Here is a 23748-nt window from a genome sequence, read left to right on the forward strand (position 1 = left end):
GAACGGCTTGTTAAAATTCTGTTATCACGATTGTGGTTAGAATGAAAACCAGCATACAGGTGGGAAACAGGCCTGAGGCGGGGAACCAGTTCTTTAACAGGTCTGCTTTTAGATAAATGAAAAAAAAAAAAAAAATCAGTTTATGATATTTGGGGAAGAATTCTTTACTTAACGAGATAATTCTGGACATGGTCATGTATACCAGGACTATTGTCATCAGTTATGAAAATGCAGTGTTTTCTTAAGTGTGGCTTTTGTGTGCCACAAACCCTTCCTTACAAAACGATACAGAGCATGTCAGTTGTTGATACCTCAACTCAGACTTTTCATTGTGTGTTCATTCACCTACCTTTAGAGTGTATACAGAATTTTTGGAACCATCAGTTGATATGAGCAAAAATTGTGAATTACATTCACTTTATAAAATGTTTCATATGCTCAGCAATATGAGAAATTATAGTTTTATTGTGAAACCATTGTTTATAGGGGAAAAAAATACTCATTTTTATAGTGAAAATAATGCATGTCATAATTCTTGGCACCCCTTGCATTTAGTTCTTAGTGCTGTTATCTTGGCAAAGGGAGGGTGCACTGAGTCTTCTCTTATAATGCCTGATGAAGTGGGAGAACACATATACAGTGCCTTTGGAAAGTATTCAGACCCCTTCACTTTTTACACATTTTGTTACATTACAATTCTAAAATTTATTAAATTCATTTTTATTCTCATCAATCTACACACAATACCCCATAATGACAAAGCAAACACAGGTTTATAGAAATTTCTTTTTAAATTTATTAAAAATAAAAAATGAAACTGTTTCAAACTCAAACGTCATTTAAAAGATGGAGGACAAAGAGGATGCATTAAAAATGGAATTAAATTGGAAAAGGAGTAAGTAGTCTGTTGTGGAGTGGGATGGAGAGAATAGAAGCTAGATGAGAAGGGGTGTTTGGAGGAATAGGAATCTGCAGCTATGATCGCAATAACGCTTAATTTAGTGAAATAAAACAGGCAATAAAATGGCGCCCGAGGAGTAGACGAGGAGTAATATGCTTTTTTCAAATTCCCCATTTGGGACCAATAACAAAAAATACCTCTTCAAATAACTTTTTAAAAGTTTTAAAAGTATATTAATTTGCTTATTTGCTACCCAACTCTGACTAGTTTCAATTCACAAAGACCTACTGGCCATGTACTTACCAATTAATTCTGTTCTACTGAATTCGTACAAGTTTCAATGATAATAAATTCAGCAACTATTTTAATAGTAGCAAGAACTTAAAAGAACTGCGGTTATAGTTGCATTAAGACGCCGTTTCTTGTATGAACCACAAGGCGGCAGCATGTAGCTGTGCATGGAGGTCTACTTAAAATCACGAAAGTGTCAAAGCGAATTTACGTTTTGCTTGAGTTGGATTGAAGTTGAAATTGAAATACAACATAAATCTTACTGCAGCGATTTCGAATCGAATTACAAGTACTTAGATAGTACTCCTCCCCCTTCAATCAAAACCCCTGGCTTCCCCTCCCCCCTGCCCACCCATGTTAAGTCTGTGAATCCCATTTTGTATATCTTGTGTTGAGTTATATGTGCTCTGTGGTTGATTTAGTATTGAATTAGTTGTATGTTAGTATTATTAGATATATAGAAAGTTTTTTTACAGATATTGGTCCAAAAGTCAGCATTGGTACTGATATTGAAGTCTTTTTCCCAGTTATTAGTAGGAAGAGAGATAGTGTTGTCTGTGGAAGATAGGAGTCTATATAGTTTGGAGAGAGTTTTCTTTGAAATTGCAATTATATTGATGTTTTCCGTAAGTGGTAGTGATTGAAGGGGGTTGTTGGAGATATTGATTTTTTCCTTGATTGCATTTTTCAGTTGGTGGTACTCTAAATATTGTTCTTTCCTAATGCCGTATTTCTGGACCAATTCTTGGAAGCTGAGTAGTGTGTTATTTTCGAAGAGGTGGTGCAAGTATGTATTGCCTTTTTCTTTCCACTTAGTGCCTGTTATTGGTGATTTGTTAACTAGAAAGTCCGGGTTTTGCCATATGGGTGTATGTGCACTAGGTGTCATGGTGAAATTTGTGATTTTATTAACTTTCCACCAAGCTATCAGGGTTGTAGCGATTACAGTGTTTTTAAAGCAATGGTGATGTTTTATGGTGTTGCTAAAGAAAGGTAGGTCTGTGATAGATATGTCTTTGCATTCATCTTGTTCTATGTCCATGTACCATATGCCATGTGTTATGGTAGTGGTTTGGATGGATCCATTTGGTCAAATACTGTAATTGATTTGCTAGGTAGTAATGGTGAAAGTTGGGGGCGTCTAGTCCCCCATGAGCTTTGTCTTTTTGCATAGTTGTCCGTTTTATTCTTGGTTTCTTATTTTTCCAGTAAAATTTTGTTGTTAGCCTGTCTAATGTGTTAAACCATTGGGTAGTGGGTTGGGTTGGAATCATTATGAATAAATAGTTAATTTTTGGTTATATTGTCATTTTAATTGTTGCAATACGTCCAATGATAGAGATGGGTAATGTCATCCAACGGTTTAAGTCATCTTCTATTGTTTTTAGTAGTGGTGTGAAATTTAGAAGGAATAACTCTGACAGCTTGGGGGAAATATGTGTGTCTAGGTATGTGATGTTTCCTGTGGTGAGAGGGAGAGAGGGGTTCTGAGATGCAGCATTCCAGCCATTCCCGCAAACTGATAGGATTGTTGATTTGTTCCAGTTTATGGAATAATCGGATATATTACAGTATGTGTCAATGAGTTTAATAGCTTCACGGATTGATTTGCTTGGGTTCTGAAGGAATAACAATACATCATCTGCATAGAGACTGATCTTATGGGTCATGTTGAGGGTTGTGATACCAGTGATATTGTGATTTTGTCATATTGCGGCGGCCAATGGTTCTATAAATAATGCGAATAATGATGGAGAGAGCGGACATCATTGTCTGGTGCCTCTGTGGAGTGTGAAAGCTTGTGAAGTAATGCCATTAGTGGTGACTGCAGCCCTGGGTGTGTTGTAGAGTGTTTTGATCCATTGAATGAACGATTCTCCGAAACCAAATTTTTCCAGCACTGCAAAGAGGAATGTCCAGTTGACCCTGTCAAAGGTTTTTTCTGCATCCAGAGATAAAATGGCTGTGTTTATATTGTTTTGTTTGGAGATGTAGTGTTTAAAGAACTCAGCGGGGTAGCCATCAGATCCTGGTGCTTTATTGTTTGAGAGATGTTTGACTGCTTTTTCAAATTCAGCTGTTGTTAATGGGGTGTCCAAGGTTTTTGCCTGGTCTATGTTCAATTTTGGTAGTATTATATTATTCAGGAAAGAGTCTATTTCAGTTGTCAGTTGTCATTGTCAGTTGTATATAATTTGCTATAATATGTTCTAAAGAAGGCATTAATAGTTTGTGGGTTCTGAGTTGCATTCCCCATTGAGTCTTTTACTGTTGTTATGATTGATTTCTCTTTATTATGTTTGAGTTGGTTTGCTAAATATTTTCCAGATTTATTGTTGTATTCAAAGTGATTATAACAGAGTCTTTGTAGTAAGAACTGTGCTTTTTTGTTGAGAATATTGTCAAGTTGAAATTTGGTCTCTCTTAGTTCCTTTAGAGTTTGTTCCATGGGATTTGCTGCATGGGAGTTGTGTAACATTTGTATTTTTTGTTCCAGATTGTTTTCCAATTCTTGTTCTTTTTTGTTCTTGTATGAAGAGTATGAGATGATTTTCCCTCTTAGTACAACTTTTGCTGTTTCCCAGAGTAGTGTGGGTGGTATGTCAGGTGAATCGTTCGTTTCCATAACGGATGTCCACTGTCTTTTAAAATATGTGTCAAAGTCATTGTCTTTCAACAGAGATGTATTGAAACACCATCTAGTGGTGGTTTTAGTTATGTGGTTGTTGTAAAGATTGAAGCTGATTGGCGAGTGGTCAGAGATGGTGATTGGATGAATTTTGGTGTTGGATATATCTGATATAATGGAGTTGCTTGTTAGGAAGAAGTCGATTCTGGAGAATGATTGGTGGACGGGCGATAAATAAGTGTATTCTCTTGTTGTTGTTGGTTTTGTAGCCTCAAAGTATCGCCAAGGCCCAGATCAGTCATATACTGTTTAACTGTTTCAGTGGAATGCCATTTTTTTGAGGGGTTGTTTGATCGGTCCTGTGTTGGGTTGATGACTATGTTGAAATCACCCCCAATGATAACAGTTCAGTTGGGGAGGTCACATATTGATGAGAAGTTGTGAAAGAAATCTGGATTGTCTGTGTTTGGACCATAAATGCTTGCAATTGTTATATTGTTGTTGTTGATTAGACCATTAATAATGATATAGCGCCCTTCAGGGTCAGCTATGGTATTTTTGTGAATTAGTGGTACTTTTTTGTTAATGAGAATTGAGACGCCTCTTTTTTTAGAGTTGTATGAAGCAGAATATATTTGATTGAAATGTTGTGTTCCGTTTCTGAGAGATGTGCTTCCTGTAACAGACATATTTCGGCTTGTAATTTGTTGATATGGTTTAGGATTTTAGTTCTTCTTGCTGGTGAACTAATGCCACGTATGTTCCAACTAACAAATTTCAGAGAGGGCATTAGGCATACATTTGTTGGTTAATACAGATAAATGTACATTTGTATAATTCCATACATATCCTGAAGCGGCTTCACCATATAATGCTCCCTTAACACATTTCTCTCCATAATATGCACATACATAGCCACACAGATGGGATAGCAAACATAGACAACATGTATTCAGTAAACATAGAACATATACATAACATGGGTTAGAGGACACAGACAATATAGAATACATATACATTATACATTTAAATGGCATAGGCACAGTAAGGTACAGGTTACAGCGAAAGGCAGCCGGGTGTATACATTATTTTACTGCTGGCGTATTGCAGGGTGACTGTCTAAAGCCAAGTGGTGTTGATGTCGCGGTAGAGCTGGCCATCCATGTACATTTTATCCACAGGCAATGCAACACGCCTGCCCTTCTCTCTGTATTGTTTCAAAATTGGGTATAGTTTTTTCCTCCTCTCTTGTATTTCATGTGGGAACTGATCATTAAGCCCATAATCGGTTCCTTTCAGTTCTCTTCCTTTGCTTTTTACAAGTTCTTTATGTTTGTAGTGTTCGAATTTCGCCACGATGGGTCTCGGTCTTCCTTTTGTGTTGTTTTTTTGCCCGATCCTGTGAACGCGATGAAAAGTGATTTGGCTTACGGTGTCGCGTGGGAGTTTGAGTGCGGATTGCATGAAATCCTTGATCGGATTTTCTGGGTTGTCGGCAGTGTGTTCGGGTATTCCGTTAACTATTAAATTGTCACGCCTGCTGCGGCACTGTAGGTCTAGAATAGTCTCTTTTGTTGCTTTGTTTTCGGTGGTGATGTGGTCAATTTTGGTGGAGAGTGCGTTTACTGCCACTTTCAGTTCGTTGTTTTCCATTTGCAGCGTCTCTATTTGCGACTGACTGAACTCGAGACTGGTTTTCAACTCTTTGAGGTCATTGTGTACTAGTTCCAGGATTACGAGTTTGTTGTTGATGGATTCAAGAACACTAACCTGGATTGTTGCCGGCTGCTCATCCGTCTCTGTAAACCAGTCTCACCTCGGGTGTTTCTTGCTGGGTTCCCGTTCCGACATGTAGCACACCTCGTAAAAGCGCTTGTCGATAAAATTCTCCAAATTATCCACTATTGGGTCGGTAAAAGGTTTGAATGATGTCTGTGGCAAAAGTTCTGAAATATAATCCAAAGGTTTGTTTAGATTGCAGTTGAGAGATGAAAAGAGAGATGTAAGTTTTTTAGTAGCAGGGAACTACCATGTTGAATTTCCCAGGTCGCTGCTTGCACGACACGTCACGTCCGCATCTGAACCTCACGTACCAGAAAGTGTCCTCACGTACCAGGAAGTGTCCTCACGTACCAGGAAGTGTCCTCACGTACCAGGAAGTGTCCTCACGTACCAGAAAGTGTCCTCACATACCAGGAAGTGTCGTCATGTACCAGGAAGTGTCCTCACGTACCAGGAAGTGTCCTTGCACTTTGAACTGATGCACTTTTTGTACGTCGCTCTGGATAAGAGCGTCTGCTAAATGCCTGTAATGTAATGTAATGTAATGTCCTCACGTACCAGGAAGTGTCCTCACTTACTGGGCGATGAAAGCTATACCAATCGGGACTTGTCGTGCTCGTCCGTTTCTTCCCATCGAGAGTTTTTAAAATCATGTGGAAATAATTCACCCTCTAACAATATCTTGGCTTTTTATAGCCCTGTAGCAACTAACAATGTAATAAACTACCAATAGTGCAATAACTCCCAATAATGTAATCCATTTCAAATTTTTTATGTAATAAAAACCAATAATGTAATAAGTAATAGTAGTATTAGTGTACTTTATTGATCCCCGGGGGGAATTTGCACTGTTGCAGCATGAAAGACAATGAAGTAACACAATCAGATACAAATTTACAGTAGATACAAAATATCAGATACAAATATACAGTAGATACAAATATATACAGAAATACAAATATACCAGAGGACACCTTCAGAGGTAGAGATGGGTCAGAGCTGTTTTGGCGGCACGAGGGGGACCTGCACAATATTAGGCAGGAGGTTTTAATGTTGTGGCTGATCGGTGTATGTCTGCGCTCTGAGGGAAGTAATACAAACTGATTGAACAGGGGATGCTGGGAATCCCTCAGAATGGACTGGGCCTTCCTTATAGATCCTATCTGATACAGCTGGGAGGGGTCAGCTGTATCAGATGATCCTGCCAGCTAATTTTACAATGTTGGCCGGTCGACTCTTGCACTTAAGATTTAGGTTACCAAACCAGCAGATCATATTAAAGGTTAAAAGAGATTAAATAAAAGACTTAAAAAAGATAGTCATCAGCATTGTGTCCACCTTGAAACTTCGAAGTAATAACTATTAAATGGGGACAGGAGGTGCTTATGCAACATTGAACAGGTCATTGAAATAAAAGGTTATTGTTGTATGTATTCATATAATCATTTTCTCATCCTTCTGAGACAAAGACTGTCATGTTTGTCCTCTGTGGAGGATGTGACATTTCTAGTTGTATCTTTAAGCCTTCATGATAGCTTAATTGTCTCTGTGTCTATAATACATAATGGTCTTTAAATGTCATAAATGTGGATGTGAGATTGCATGTTCTTTGACCTGGCGGTCTTTCCAGAGTTAAAATTACTTTTTTTAAATTTCAGAAATATTAAGTAAAACTGCACTTAGAAAGCATTATTCCTAGCTGATTGTATTACTATATATATTGTAACACAAAAATAATTTTTAACCTATTTTCCCCTGGGTCTCAGGAGGACAAAGCTTAGTTGCTGATATCATTTTAAAATGCTCCCAAATTGCAGACTGCTCTCTGTTCCTGGCTGGTTCCATCTCTGCACAATGTCTCGGATTCTTAAAGCAGTCACTGTGACTCACTAGCTCACGACTGACACGAACTGCTTGCTCTACCCACGAAACCTGTGCCAAAGCTTTGCTTCCTTTGAGTCAGTTACCAAAGCGGTCACATGGTTGTGTGTACCGAATGAAGCTTCGGACGTCATTGATCACATGTTTATAGCAGAAACTAATGAAGCCTCAGCACACTGTTTCTAGTGCACTCTGGTGTTTTTCTGGACACACGCTCCTGAGCTTCAGTATCAAGAGTAACACCACTCCTTTTGAGATGTCTGTATAGTACATGTTCAGGGCCCATTTAAATTCTGCATTACTTCCAGTCAAAACTACGCTATATTGTGTGTGTGTGTGTCTCTGTGTGTCCAAGCGAGTGTTCAATGTGTGCTCATGTTGTGTGTTTGCAGGCTAATTTGGGTTGGAAGCCGCTTGTGGTCCAGTCTGGTCTGATGTGTTCCTGTCTCCTTAGATAGGGGGCGCTGTTTCTAAAATGAATCTCTCAGAGGAGCCAAAGACCAAAGGAGGAACCCTCAGCAGTGAGAGGAAGAGGTACAAATGCATGAATCAGATGTGAATGTGAATGTGATATGATTTACAGCTGTAGTAAGAGGATGAGTTTAACTGGAAGCTCTGTCTCCATGTGCTGTGAGTTAGAACTGCATTAAGAGGATGAGTTTAACTGGAATCTCTGTCTCCATGTTTTGTTCATAGGGTCCAGGTAGAAAGAGCAGGGTCACCTGTACCCAGCTGTGTGTCTATGAAGAGTGATCATTCAATGGATCCTCCAGTCGCTTTCAAAGGAGAGTTCACAGGTGACCAAAGGTAATTAAATAGGCTTAAATTGACACTACTATTTAACCCCTTAACCCCAAGCATTTAAAAAAGGCAATTTCCACCTGGTTTGCACTACTTTTAAAGATCCAGGAAATTGGATTGTGGTTATATTCCCCAGAAGTGACGGCAGATTTTCTTCTTAATTCTTCTTTTACAGTTTTAACCAAATTAGAACCTGTTACGACCCGAAATCCCAGCACTGTTGCAATAACATAGTGGGCGGAATTGGTCGTAACATTAAACCACCACAACCACAACACCATGACGCAATCTGCGCACAGAGGTTTAAAAAGAGAAAATGATTTATTAATACAGAGCTGAGAAGGGTTTCCTAAACTAGCAGTGTCAGTCTCTAATTGAATAGTCATTGACGCGCATTTTGCAGAGCCTCACCGGGCAGCCAGTACAGCGGTTCGAGTCCCCCTTGAGGCCGGTCCTCCCCCCCAAGTCCAATGGCAGGGGTCCGGTGATGTTTTAACGTCCCACGCTGCTAGCTTCTGAACTGCTGGATACAGCGTGCGTCTAATCTGACTTAGAGGTTCTAAGAGGGTAGAGGGAATCTTCGGAGAAGAGCGAAAACGGTCGTGGCTTCCGGCGGCAGGTGGATTGTGGGTTCTCTTTACGATGACGGCGTCCAGCTGTTCTATAGGTCAGCATCATTCTCCTATGCTTTGCTCCTAACGGTCCCCGGTGTCCCCAGCTACGGCCGCGTCTGGTCCGATCTCCATGCGACTGCAGCGGCGTCCCCGTCTCCACGCATCCTCCAAATCGGTTTCTCCGCAACAGTCCTCAGTGCGTCCTTTCCTACAGCATCCTCCAAATCAGGTCGCCCGGCAACAGAATGCATGCTCACCTCCACCTGTATAGGGGAACACGAACAAACACAGCAGTACCCAGCGAAAACCCCCAAAACAGCAACAGCCTTTAAAATAATAATAACCTATAGCACACTGGGACATAACAGAACCATTGAATTGTAATAGACACGGTTAGATTGTTGCGACCTGTTTAGCAGACATGGGCAGGTTGGGTGTGTATCCTGCGCTCATTAACATTCATACTTGTAAGACAGGTCACATGTAAACCATTTGTCATCGCTAGCTCGGTTAGAGCTGATTAGAGCAGATTGTCTCATGCAGTACCCAACAAAATGAAAGAAAGCAACATAAACTAGGCGTTCCCATCGTATGATTAAACCTGAAGATTATTCAACTTGTAATAGCATTGTAACACTGAGCTCTTGTACACTAACATTACACTCTATAGCAATCTCAAATTCTGGACATTACACCCAAATAAAGAAAGGCTTTGATTCCACATGTCTCAGCTTGAAAATGTTTCAATTGTCGCTAGCTAATGGTAGGCATCCTTACCGATCCAGCACGTTCTGCGAAAAGTTCTTTTGTTCAGAGAAAATGGGCAATGCAAATACTAACTGCACTGGTTATTGTAATACTGGAGTGCCTGTGGGCTCCAGAATTAAAACCCATTTCTTGTAGGTCTCTTCATTTTTGACAAAAGAAAAGAATGTATTGCTTTCTCCACATCCAGAGAAGGGGCAATGCTTAGGCATTTTAAATTTAGCTTGCCTAGTGTGCACAAACGTGGCAAGAGCATTATTTACACATTACATGTAGAAAGAATTTCACTGGACTTAAGGGTTTTGTTACATAACTAACACCCAATGCACCCTGCCCATTGAAAACCTGGCGTTTAGCCAAGGGGGAGAGCAAGCCAATTTCGGCACAGGCTTTTATTTGTTTTTTCTTTTTTCGTTTTCTGCAATAATCGTTTGAAAGTATTTCTGGGCCATTCGTGAATGTAAAACAGTAATACAATGACACATCAGCAAAGATTTCACAGATTGTTGTGCAGATAACTAAAAGCAGTGAAATGTTGCAATGGATTTTCCAAGACATCCCAAAACCTTTCCAAATTGCACATTTTAGATAACGTTTTGCACAGGTTATCTACACTACAAAATAAGTTTTCTTCTCTCAAAATCTAATATTTTCAATAATTAACTGAGGTGAATCGGTTCTAACATGTTTTTGGGAGTTAATTTCTTACAGCAGTTAACATTATGCTGAATGTTGAAATACAAATGTTACACTAGCTGGCAAGAATTAGCAGTAATTATAACAGAAAACTAATATTAGTTTGAGTTGAACTTGCTTTGCTGCTGCTGCCGTTACTCACTTTGCTAGAGATTTCATCCATGAGAAGCTTTGCAAAAGAAAGAGACGGTCTGTATCTGTCGCTGCTGCAGCGGCTGATTGCAATGTCAGCTGCAAGTGTGTTGTTTACATTCCGAACATTCCACTAGTGTTAATTAATGGGAAATTTCCTTGGTAAACATAAATAAAATATGAATAAAAATGGTAAATATCTCAAAAATATTTGCACTACTGACAAGAAAAGCACAAGCAACTAGGTGAAGCTACGAGATATAAAAGGTAGGTGTTGCTGAAAAACTGTAGGAGGAGTAGCGTACAGGATGTGGACTTGATGTGGAATAAGAAGAAATAATAAGGAAAACACTAAATTCACTTCAGTAAACTTACATGCCCACCAGTAGGGCTCTCACATGGTCTAGAGCACACTCTCCAAACCAATCGGAACTTTCTAAATATGGAAATAATACCTCTAATTGAGATTTGCGTTTTCGAGCTCTTCAATTACTTTTATCACAGTGCAAAAACCTTTTCTTCGATCCTCCATAATTATGAATGTGTTTCATAGTACAATGCTAAGCTGTTTTGAGAGCGAGCTCGCTTCAGTCTGCATGCACTCTCTGTTTGTCAGCACAATCTGCATTACGCACAGGGAGTGGAGGCAGATACGCGCTTGGGTTACTAGCAAATGGCTGGACCCACAGACACTAATGAGGACTTTTTGAAAGGTGACAGTCTTGTTTAATGCATTCTGTGACTTTATTGACTAAAAAATCAACCCATCGCTGTTTAGATATCCAAAAGCCTGCTGAAAAAAATGCTACTGTATGTAAAGAGAGCATCAGGGGGTCAGATATGCCAGCCATGTTCTAAGTAGATGCATGACAGATTGAGTTAAAAATGGCACCTGACCTAGCTAACAGTCTTAGCTTGAATAAGGGAAGAAGGATTTTGGATTACAGAAACTCTTACATAAAAAAGAGCCATAAAGACACAAGTATTGGATATACCAAAAGTGAATGCAACGTAAGTACATTACATATGGACATTAAAACTTTTTTCTAAATAATGTTTTTGGTTATCTGAGTTGTTGTTCTGAAAACTTAAATGGCATGCCTGTTTCATGCAAATATAAGTGAGTCCAAGTAACTATGGAAACTATACAAAATTAAGTTTTATGATGTGGTTTAGTGTGCAACAGGCGATTGGGGGGTGGGGAGGTTCCTTTTATTTCACTGACATTTATCGCCATTAGCACTGATAAGGGAGCGAGTGGTGTTGTTGGCCAAAAAGGAGTCTGTTGCAGCCGTCGAGCTTGAATTTGTGACGTGTTTGTACTTCGTAGCTCCTTTTTTAATAAATTGCTCATCTTTACTTTATCCCCATTCTGTGGGCGCTGCTGCCCATACCACTAGGGGGCAGAAGGGGAACTTACACTGCAATGTCATTGTCACCTTTCTGGTGTAGGTGGGTGTATTATATCACATTCAGGTGCACGTGGGGTTTATTATGTCACAGTCAGTTGTACAGTGACTGAGAGCAGTTGTATGAAGATGAATTTAACTGGAATCTCTGTCCCTATGTTTTGTTCACAGGGTCCAGGTAGAAAGAGCAGGGTCACCTGTACCCAGCTGTGTGTCTCTGAAGAGTGATCGTTCAATGGAACCTGTATTCAATTTCAAAGGAGAGTTCACAGGTGATCAAAGGTAATTAAACAGGCTTAAATTGACACTACTATTTAACCCCTTAACCCAAAGCATTTAAAAAAAGGCAATTTCCACATGGTTTACACTACTCTTAAACGTCCAGGATATATTCCCAGGAAGTGACAACTGATTGCCTTCTTAATACTTCTTTATCATTTTTAACCTAGTTATAACAATTAAATTGTGATAAACAAGATTAGATTATTGCAACCTGTTTAGCAGACATGGGCAGGTTGGGTGTGTATCCTGCGCTCATTAACATTGATAATTGTAAGACACAACATATATAAACCGTTTCTCATCGCTAGTTAGGTTAGAGCCGGTTAGAGCAGATTGTCCCATGCAGTACCAGAAAAAACGAAAGAAGGCAACAAGAACTAGGAATTACCATCGTATAGTTAAACGTGATCATTCAACTTGTGATAACGTTGTAACACTGAGCTACTGTATACTAGCATTACACTAGATAGCAGTCTCACACTCCGGACATTACATCCAAATATGAGCAGAGGCATTTTGGATTACAGAAACTCTTACAGAGACAAAAGAGCCATAAAGACACAAGTATTGGATATACCAAAAGTGAATGCAATGTAAGTACATTACATATGGACATTAAAACTTTTTTATAAATAATTTTTTTGGTGATCTGAGGTGTTGTTCTGAAAACGTAAATGGTATACCTGTTTCATGCAAATATAATTGAGTCCAAGTAACTATGGAAAGTATACAAAATTAAGTTTTATGATGTGGTTTAGTGTGCAACAGACGATTGGGGGTGGGGAGGTTCCTTTTATTTGACTGACATTTATTGCCTTTAGCGCTGCTAAGGGAGCGAGTGGCGTTGTTGGCCAAAAAGGAGTCTGTTGCAGCCGTTGAGCTCGAATTTGTGACGTGTTTGTACTTCGTAGCTCCTTTTTAAATAAATTGCTCATCTTTACTTTATCCCTATTCTGTGGGCGCTGCTGCCAATATCACTAGGGGGCAGTGGGGGAACTTACACTGCAATGTCATTGTCACCTTTCAGGTGTAGGTGGGTGTATTATATGACATCCAGGTGTTTGTGGGGTTTATTACGTCAGTCAGATGTGCAGTGACTGTGAGCAGTAGTAAAAGATTAATTTAACTGGAAGCTCTGTCCCCATGTTTTGTTCACAGGGTCCAGGTAGAAAGAGCAGGGTCACCTGTACCCAGCTGTGTGTCTCTGAAGAGTGATCATTCAATGAATCCTCCAGTCTATTTCAAAGGAGAGTTCCCAAGTGATCAAAGGTAATTAAACAGGCTTAAATTAACACTACTATTTAACCCCTTAAGCCCAAACATTTAAGAAGGCAATTTCCACCTGGTTTGCAGCATACATTTTAAAACAGTTCAACTTCGCACCTCTGACGTCTGCTTCCCTCGTAGCTTAGTGGGTACTACCTTTGCCTTAGGAAATAGCGCATTGGTCTCTGTTGGGCTCCCAAAAATGGAAACGAGTGACCAAAAATGACCCTGCGACGACAAGGGTTTGAATACAACACAAATCATGCATTTTTCAAAAACGCACAAAACTAAGTGCGGTTAAAAAGTTAACTAATGATTCAATGCTTGTTGGAGTTTAGTGTGCTTATGGCCCAGGGAAAGAAACTGTTCTTAAGTCTGGTGGTCTGTGCTTTGATGGTCCTGTAGCGCCTGCCAGAGTGCAACAGGTCAAACAGCTGGTGTCCAGAACGAGAGGAGTCCTTTAGAATGTTTCTGTCAGGACCACTGTCATCAAAGTAGAACTTTATTGACAATAAAGGCAATACAGTTATGTTTGGCGGTATGGCTCTGTTCTGGAGCTCTCCCGCCAACCACGCAGCCCGCGTGGATAAGGCCGGGAGGCCAGCAGCCAAACCCCCTTAGAGGGGTACACACAGAACAGATCCAGCAGCAAAGCAAGTTCTTAACACATGGGGATGGAGCAATACAAATTCTTAACTCATAGCAATGGAGAATGCAAATTCTTGACGCATGGGGATGGAGCTGGGGTGGTGGAGGGGATTTACGAAGCAACGTGCAGTGCTTGCATGCAGGAGGAGCAGCCGAATGAATAGAGAGAGGCTGTTTAAGTAGACCGCCCTGTTAGTGAATGTACTGTGATAGGCGAACATCACTCAGCTGAGCCATCAGCTGATTCAGCCGGAGCGCTTGACTCTCGTGGCCTGCCAGAACTACGCGATGCTCCATTTCTGTCAGGACCACTGTCATCAAAGTAGAACTTTATTGACAATAAAGGCAATACAGTTATGTTTGGCGGTATGGCTCTGTTCTGGATAAGGCCGGGAGGCCAGCAGCCAAACCCCAAAACAACCATATGCCGACATGCTATTAATAAGTGTCTCCGGCTGATGTGATGACTGTGTACGACCACCTGGAGGAAGCCCTTCGTCCAGTCGAGCCTTTCGGCTTGAGGCCGTCTATTTTTTACGTGGATCAGTGGTTATGTGTACCAACAGCATGTTGGACGTTCCCCTGAGGCCAATACTTAGATGTATTATTAATTAATAAACCAGAGGAACATACTATGTGTGGTATGATATTAGGCTATGTGTACCGACAGCTTGTCGGTATTTCCCCTCGAGCGCCGAGATTTGAACTAACCAGGGGAAATATACTATCGACTACGTCAGTGTAAATGAATCCTCACTTGTTGCATAGGCCTACCGGAGGAGACGGTAGTAGCAGCAGCAGGAGTGCTGTGGCAGTAACACAGCAGCATAGGAGCCTTAGCAGCAGTAGTATGAGCAGCGAAGCACATGTTCGACGATGATGTGATGACTATGTGTACGACCACCTGGAGGAAGCCCTTCATCCAGTCAAGCCCTTTGGCTTGAGGCCGTCTATTTTTTATGTGGATCTGTGGTTATGTGTACCAACAGCATGTTGGACGTTCCCCTGAGGCCAATAGTTAGATTAAATATTAATTAATAAACCAGGGGAACATACTATGTGTGGTATGATATTAGGCTATGTGTACCGACAGCTTGTCGGAATTTCCCCTCGAGCGCCGAGATTTAAACTAAACCAGGGAAAATATACTACTACCTGCATCAGTGTAAATGAATCCTCACTCATTGCCATCCATACAAGCATGCATGGATAAGACCGGGAGGGGGCAGCAGCAAAAACCCCCAAAACAACCATATGCCGACATGTTGTTAGTACTTAGTCTCCGGCTAAAGTGATGTGAAACGCCATTCGGCTACAGGAAGGGCCCTTCATCCGGTCAGCTCGAGGCCGTTCTAACATTGTGGGTCAGTGGCTATGTGTACCAAGCTTTTTTTTTTTTTTTTTTTGGCCTTTCCCCTGAAGCAAGAGTAAAATTAAACCAGGGGAAAATACTATTTGTAATGTTGAAGGCTATGCCTACGTGTATGGCCTTGGCTTCTATCAATCAAATTTATTTGTATAGTGTATTTTATGGCAGTTGTGCTTTATGGACAACCCTGGCCTGAACCCCCACAGGAGCAAGCCTAAGGCGACAGTGGCAAGGAAAAAATCCCTGTGGCAGAAACCTTGGAAGGAGCCAGGCTCAAGGGGGAAACCCATCCTCCTCTGGTCGGCTCAGGTTGTTGATTGTGACAAGCATGTCTGTCAGTGGCTTAGCTGCCTCGTATGCCCAAGGCCATTCAACTAATCACCAAATATCATTAGGCTATGTGTACCAACAGCTTGTTGGTATTTCCCCCCAGCACAGAGTTTTACACCAATTAGAGGGAAATATACTACTCATATTAGTGTAATGAATCCTCGTTCGGTAGTAGCAGCAGCAGCAGCAATAAACAGCAGGAGCAGTAGGAGCAGTAGCATCAGCAGCAGCAACAGCAGTAGCAGTAACATCAGCAGTAGTGGCAGCAGTAACGCAGCAGCAGCAGTAGCACACAGCAGCAGTAAACTGATTATAGAGGAAACGTTGGCGGCTGCGACACCGGTACTTGCCAGTAGACAGTAGCAGCCGTGCTCCTATACTGCAAAGCTCATAGCTTTTGAACGTAAATTATGTCAATGCCAACGGATGAAAGAAGCACATGTCCAAAGCCCCATAGCTTCACTGAGGATGCCGGGAACCATCACTGCTGTCTTACCGCACTGGAGCAGGAGTGGTGGTGTAGAACTCCGGAATGGGGACCACATTGCCAATGAGACGGAGGCGGACGGCAACCAGATATCGTCATGGCATTTCCCAATGAAGGCTCCTCAGGGCTCGCATGGGGGCGCCACCACAGGTACCGGGTCATGAAGGAGAGGATGGAAAACAGTGCTAGTATGCAATAATGACACAAGTTCCTTCATTTTCTCAGATTGAAAGCTTGAGGTGTATGCAAAATATAGCTAATTTAAGCATATTTGCCATGGTGAGATCACAAAGAACCACGAAGCATAAGGAAATGCTGTTATTAAAAGCTTGAGGTGTATACAAAATATAGCTAGACGAAATGCAATATACGATTAAAGAAACTATGACAAAGTTGCGAAAGCACATGCTACAAAGCTGCCTGGAACCAGCCATAACCGGGAGCAGGAGCAATGGATGACGCGCAACGCCATTCGCGTGAGCATGCAATTGTACAGACAGCGAGGCCAATACCTAGGCTATGTGGAGCATGTCCGTAGCAGGAGGTATAATTTTTTCCTTGACATATGTGCTCAGTCGTGTGGTCACAAACCTGATCACATGCACGGTGACGAGGTCAGAGCAATGGCGTGGAGAAGGCTACATCAAATCCCTTCTCCACTGTGATAAGCCTAAACGCCCGTTTAAGTGTCATGGAATACGAGGATACACTTATGAATGCGGAACGTATGCATTCGCGTCTTGCAACAGCACGATATTGAGAGAACCAGTTGGACGAGACAACGTTAAGCCTAATTTGTCTCATTAAAATGGACATTAGCTATCCCTAAACATTCAGGATCGTGATCTGACAGCTAAATTAGATAGCCAACCAAATTGTATCCTCACAGATTTAACACCAATATGATTTTAATGTTTTCATTTTTCTGTCGCGATGATAGGGAACCGGCTTTTTAAGCGCAAATCGTGAATCAGTGGAGAAAACTTTCTGTTTCTGAAGTTGAAAGCCGAAGCTGGTTTGCATTTTACAACATTGGCTGTAGCCTGCTTGCCGGTAACAGTCTAACACTTCTTGTAGTGTAGCGATTCAGCGAATGGTAGAATGCAGCTTTGAACAATTTAGACGACTCTTCATCTCTGCTCTTGCAACACGCCCTGCCGCCCATGTTCAATCTGCCAAATTTATAAAAACCAGAGTTTAACTGCCATCTCGCAGTCCAATCCTTCCGGAATAACTGTTACACCAGGAAGTAGGCCATTAGCCTACAAATACACAAACTGTAGCCCGTGTGAGACATGGGGGCTATCTAGTAGCTGCGTGGTAGCGACTGCCCTTAATCCATTAGCCGTTCACAATGAACAAAGATTCTTCATCGATACGCCTACTTTTCCATCTCAGCCAAGCGTGAGAACTTATTCATTTCGTTTCCTAATTCAGACATTTCCGCTTAGATTTACGTGCACAAATCCCAAATTCGCGTAAAAACGATTGATTGGAAGACCAAATTCTACTGCGTTCCGGAAGGTAGCCGAAAGCATTCACGCCAGGGATTCTTTAGCAGTGACAGCATCTAGCGTTGACTCTGGTGGTGAGAAACTCGACAATAAGCATGCCATTAACTTGTGCCCGCAAGTGTTGAAACGTTTCCGCTTTTAGCGAAAGACTTGTGATATTCGTGAAACCAGCCCCTATGTGAGACGTCCCCGCAATCGAATGTGTATATTCGGTGTTGTCAATTTAGCGAATTTTTTCGAGGAGGGCATAGCTACTTTCCATAGAAATAGTTGGCAACACTGTGTATATTATGCGTTTACCGCTGGACTCTGAGCTCAGCAGAATTTAAATAAGTTTGATGACATTACCCGGCAAGAATCTGCAGCTAGCAGATATGGACATGGCAGCAGCTTCCAGGCTTGAACATGGCGTCCTCCATGGAGGGGCGGCCGCCGCCGCAAAGCAGCGCTCCTTGAATGAAGCTCACTGGCCAGTTAGCAGTGAAGACAGTGCACCTGTATCCTCAATATCTGGAATATGCCGCTTAAACAACGCTTTGCGTGGCTGGCCCCAATGGATCGCCTGCCTGCTGCAGCTATAGAGCTTAGAGGTAAGAAGCAATGCTAATAAATAGCAAGACTTCCTCATAGTGCCTAGGCTGTGAGCTAGACTAGCAGCTAACATGTAGCAAGGAGACATGGTTTAGACTGGCAGCATGCCGTAGCTGGATTGCAGGAAGAAGCGCCGATTTACGAAGCAACGTGCAGCGCTTGCATGCAGGAGGAGCAGCCGAATGAGTAGAGGGAGGCTGTTTAAGTAGACCGCCCTGTTAGTGAATGTACTGTGATAGGTGAACATCACTCAGCTGAGCCATCAGCTGGTTCAGCCGGAGCGCTTGACTCTCGTGGCCTGCCAGAACTACGCGATGCTCCATTTTTGGCTCTGCCGAGGCAGCGGGAGCTGGAGATGTCTTCCAGAGAGGGCAGAGGGCAGCCGATGATTTTCTGTGCAGTGTTGATGACCCTGTGAAGAGCTCTCCTGCCTGCTGCTGAGCAGCGGGCGTACCACACTGAGATTCAGTACACCAGCACACTCTCGATGGAGGAACGGTAGAAGGCCACCAGCAGCTTTTCTCCCAGCCTGTTTTTCCTGAGCACTTTCAGGAAGTTTAGTTGCTGCTGTGCCTTCTTTACAACCGCAGTGGTGTTTGCAGACCAGGAGAGGTCCCCAGATATGTGGGTTCCCAGAAATTTGAAGGTGGGAGCCCTTTCCACACAGTCCCCGTTGATGTAGATTGGGGCAGGGTCTGCTCTGTGCTTCCTGAAGCCAATGATGAGTTCCTTTGTTTTTGTGGTGTTCAGTGTCAGGTTGTTTGCTGAACACCGACTCGTCTCCTCCTGAGATAAGTCCGACTACAGTGGTGTCACCCGTGAATTTGATGATGGTGTTGGTGGGGTGGGTTGGAGTGCAGTCATAGCTGTATAGAGCATAGAGTAGTGGACTCAGCACACAGCCTTGTGGAGAGCCAGTGCTGAGCGTGAGGGTGTAGGAGAGGTGGGGGCCAAGTTGAACTATTTGTGGGCGGTTAGTGAGGAAGTCCTTTATCCAGGTGCAGGTGGGAATGGGGAGGTCTAAGTCAGACAGTTTGGCGACTAGTATGTCTGGAATGATTGTATTGAATCCTGAGCGAAAGTCCATGAAGAGCATCCTTACGTAGCTCCCCCGGTGTTCTAAGTGACTCAGTGCGGTGTGAAGAGCTATGGCGATGGCGTCTTCCGTGGACCTGTATGCTCTGTAAGCAAACTGATGTTGGTCGAAAGTGGGAGGGAGGCTGGCTTTGATGTGCTGTGAGACCAGTCTCTCAAAACACTTCATGACTACCGATGTGAGTGCGATCGTTCTGTAGTCGTTAAAACTGTCGATGGCTGGCTTTTTGGGGACAGGGATGATGATGGCTGACTTTAGGCAGGTTGGGATGATGGCTTGTGTTAGGGAAAGATTAAAGACCTTAGTGAAGGACCCCTGAGAAGACCCCTGCTTTACATTTGGTAACGTTACCGTACTTATCCGTAGCTAGCCGGCTAGCTGGTAAAATAAATCCACTTGTCGTAACTTTTCCAGTTATCATTCAGTTAAATTTGCGGTGATCTTTACCGACTGAAGCAGGAAAATGAAACCGCGATCTACCTCATTCAAGATTCACACATCTACACATGCACTGCTGCCCTGTTCTCATCCATACTTCTTAACTAATGTAGGCTACTGCAGCTAATTATAACCCTGCAACGCCACATTTATAAATTCCATTTAGCTAGTCCTATACATCCTCTACCATCATGCAAATAATTAGTAGGTCTGTCGTGTGCAGTAAAACACTTCCATTTCATATATGACACACACTTTTATTTATTTGACATTCATGGTAAAGGAAAATGTTAGTACACATACAGACGCGTTGTGAATTGGTCCGTTAGGTAGCCTAATGTTACCGGTCGTATACAAACTGCTGTAAGATCATTCATGCCGGGTATGTCCAGTTTCTTTAACTCAGAAACGGTTCACATTCACCGCTGCCCCTGTGCTGATAACTGCTGTTTCTTAACTACATTACTATGTCTACCCGACAGCCCCTCCTTTCTAAATTCATGTTAGCTAGCCCTATAGATCCTCCACTGACACACAAACAACCTTGTTGGTCTGTTGTGTGCAATAGCCCATTAAAAACACTTCCATTTCTAATTTTGACATACACATTTATTTATTTGGCATTCATGGTAAAGGATTGAATCCATGCCTGTATGTTTCTTTCAGAATGTAGACTGTGTGTTTGCATGCATTTATGTGTATGTCTGTCATAGCCTACATTTATACATGAATGACTTTTATCACCTAATCATTACAAACACAGGGCAAAAATAAATGTTATCTGATGAAAAACATGTTTTCCAAGTACAAAAATGGCAAGTTACTGACACATACAATGCATTGTGTATAAGTCATTCATTCAAACTGCCAAAATCTAACCCTGCCATTAAAAGTATTGATATAAAAATTACGCAAAATTACTGTACAACAATATTGTTCTAAGTAGATGCTTGACAGATTGAGTTAAAAATGGCACCTGACCTAGCTAACAGTCTTAGCTTGAATAAGAGCAGAAGCATTTTGGATTACAGAAGCTCTTACATAGACAAAAGAGCCATAAAGACACAAGTATTGGATATACCAAAAGTGAATGCAATGTAAATACATTATATATGGACATTAAAACTTTTTTCTAGATTATTTTTTTGGTGAGCTGAGGTGTTCTGAAAACTTAAATGGCATACCTGTTTCATGCAATTATAAGTGAGACCAAGTAACTATGGAAAGTATACAAAATTAAGTTTTATGATGTGGTTTAGTGTGCAACAGGCGATTGGGGGGTGGGGAGGTTCCTTTTATTTTACTGACATTTATTGCCATTAGCGCTGCTAAGGGAGCGAGTGGCGTTGTTGGCCAAAAAGGAGTCTGTTGCAGCCGTTGAGCTCGAATTTGTGACGTGTTTGTACTTCGTAGCTCCTTTTTAAATAAATTGCTCATCTTTACTTTATCCCTATTCTGTGGGCGCTGCTGCCCATACCACTAGGGGGCAGTGGGGGAACTTACACGGCAATGTCACTGTCACTTTTTAGGTGTAGGTGGGTGTATTATATCACATATCAGGTGTACGTGGGGTTTATTATGTCACAGTCAGATGTACAGTGACTGAGAGCAGTAGTATGAAGATGGAATTAACTGGAAGCTCTGTCTCCATGTTTTGTTCACAGGGTCCAGGTAGAAAGAGCTGGGTCACCTGTACCCAGCTGTGTGTCTCTGAAGAGTGATCATTCAATGAATCCTCCAGTCTATTTCAAAGGAGAGTTCCCAGGTGATCAAAGGTAATTAAATAGGCTTAAATTGGCACTACTATTTAACCCCTTAACCCAAAGCATTTAAAAAAGGCAATTTCCACATGGTTTGCACTACTCTTAAACGTCCAGGATATATTGCCCGGAAGTGACAACCGATTGTCTTCTTAATACTTCTTTATCATTTTTAACCTAGTTATAACAATTAAATTGTGATAAACAAGATTAGATTATTGCGACCTGTTTAGCAGACATGGGGCAGGTTGGGTGTGTATCCTGCGCTCATTAACATTGATAATTGTAAGACACAACATATATTAACCGTTTCTCATCACTAGTTAGGTTAGAGCCGGTTAGAGCAGATTGTCCCATGCAGTACCAGAAAAACCGAAAGAAGGCAACAAAAACTAGGCATTACCATCGTATAGTTAAACGTGATCATTCAACTTGTGATAACGTTGTAACACTGAGCTACTGTATACTAGCATTACACTAGATAGCAGTCTCACACTCCGGACATTACATCCAAATATGAGCAGAGGCATTTTGGATTACAGAAACTCTTACAGAGACAAAAGAGCCATAAAGACACAAGTATTGGATATACCAAAAGTGAATGCAATGTAAGTACATTACATATGGACATTAAAACTTTTTTATAAATAATTTTTTTGGTGATCTGAGGTGTTGTTCTGAAAACGTAAATGGTATACCTGTTTCATGCAAATATAATTGAGTCCAAGTAACTATGGAAAGTATACAAAATTAAGTTTTATGATGTGGTTTAGTGTGCAACAGACGATTGGGGGGTGGGGAGGTTCCTTTTATTTGACTGACATTTATCGCCATTAGCACTGCTAAGGGAGCGAGTGGTGTTGTTGGCCAAAAAGGAGTCTGTTGCAGCCGTTGAGCTCGAATTTGTGACGTGTTTGTACTTCGTAGCTCCTTTTTAAATAAATTGCTCATCTTTACTTTATCCCTATTCTGTGGGCGCTGCTGCCAATATCACTAGGGGGCAGTGGGGGAACTTACACTGCAATGTCATTGTCACCTTTCAGGTGTAGGTGGGTGTATTATATGACATCCAGGTGTTTGTGGGGTTTATTACGTCAGTCAGATGTGCAGTGACTGTGAGCAGTAGTAAAAGATTAATTTAACTGGAAGCTCTGTCCCCATGTTTTGTTCACAGGGTCCAGGTAGAAAGAGCAGGGTCACCTGTACCCAGCTGTGTGTCTCTGAAGAGTGATCATTCAATGAATCCTCCAGTCTATTTCAAAGGAGAGTTCCCAGGTGATCAAAGGTAATTAAACAGGCTTAAATTAACACTACTATTTAACCCCTTAAGCCCAAACATTTAAGAAGGCAATTCCCACCTGGTTTGCACCATACATTTTAAAACAGTTTAACTTCGCACCTCTGACGTCTGCTTCCCTCGTAGCTTAGTGGGTACTACCTTTGCATTAGGAAATAGCGCATTGGTCTCTTTTGGGCTCCCAAAAATAGAAACTAGTAACCAAAAATGACCCTGCATCGACAAGGGTTTGAATACAACACAAATCTCCCATTTTTCAAAAAAGCACAAAACTAAATGCGGTTAAAAAGTTAACTAATGATGTCTTGTCTAGGTGGGTGTATTATGGTGTTTTCAGGGGTAGGTGTGGTATACCATGTTGGCTCACAGCTGTTTAGATGGTGTTTTTTCTTGTTAAATTTCTGCAATAAATGACCCTGGATCCATTTCCTGCAGTATCAGAGCTAATCTTCCCCTCCCTCCATTCCTCACTCTGTCCCTATATTCTAGCTGTTAACACAGCTCACACAGGAGTGGCTTCGTATTTCATGTGAATTAATCAACAAGGAGCAACCTTAAACCATATTTCATGCAGCTATGGACGACACACATTAAAATGGATATGGAAATACATATTTTTGGTTTGGCGGTGAATGGATCTGCTTTAGGTACCCTATCTAACAGGGAGTACTATACATCTCCCTTACTAAATAGGAAGAATACCAGTAAACCCCCCAGTATCTAGGAGCAGATCCAAACAACAGGTGATGATGGGGTGGTGGAGGGTGAG

General features: G+C 41.6%; 1 protein-coding gene and 1 long non-coding RNA gene across 2 annotated transcripts in view; one reads left to right on the forward strand and one right to left on the reverse strand.

Moving 5' to 3' along the window:
• Window positions 1-23748, forward strand: part of LOC135242400 (protein NLRC3-like) — a 1894071-nt gene that overhangs the window by 592336 nt on the left and 1277987 nt on the right. The window contains exons 15-19 of the mRNA XM_064313443.1: window positions 8181-8291; window positions 12073-12183; window positions 13342-13452; window positions 21587-21697; window positions 22857-22967. Coding sequence (XP_064169513.1) covers window positions 8181-8291; window positions 12073-12183; window positions 13342-13452; window positions 21587-21697; window positions 22857-22967 — 555 coding nt within the window. The remainder of the gene's footprint in view (window positions 1-8180; window positions 8292-12072; window positions 12184-13341; window positions 13453-21586; window positions 21698-22856; window positions 22968-23748) is intronic.
• The window catches only part of LOC135242451 (uncharacterized), a 641023-nt gene that overhangs the window by 363452 nt on the left and 253823 nt on the right, over window positions 1-23748 (reverse strand). The window lies entirely within an intron of this gene.

Source organism: Anguilla rostrata, chromosome 16, assembly GCF_018555375.3.
Source record: "Anguilla rostrata isolate EN2019 chromosome 16, ASM1855537v3, whole genome shotgun sequence".
In the NCBI taxonomy this organism is placed as follows: Eukaryota; Metazoa; Chordata; class Actinopteri; order Anguilliformes; family Anguillidae; genus Anguilla; species Anguilla rostrata.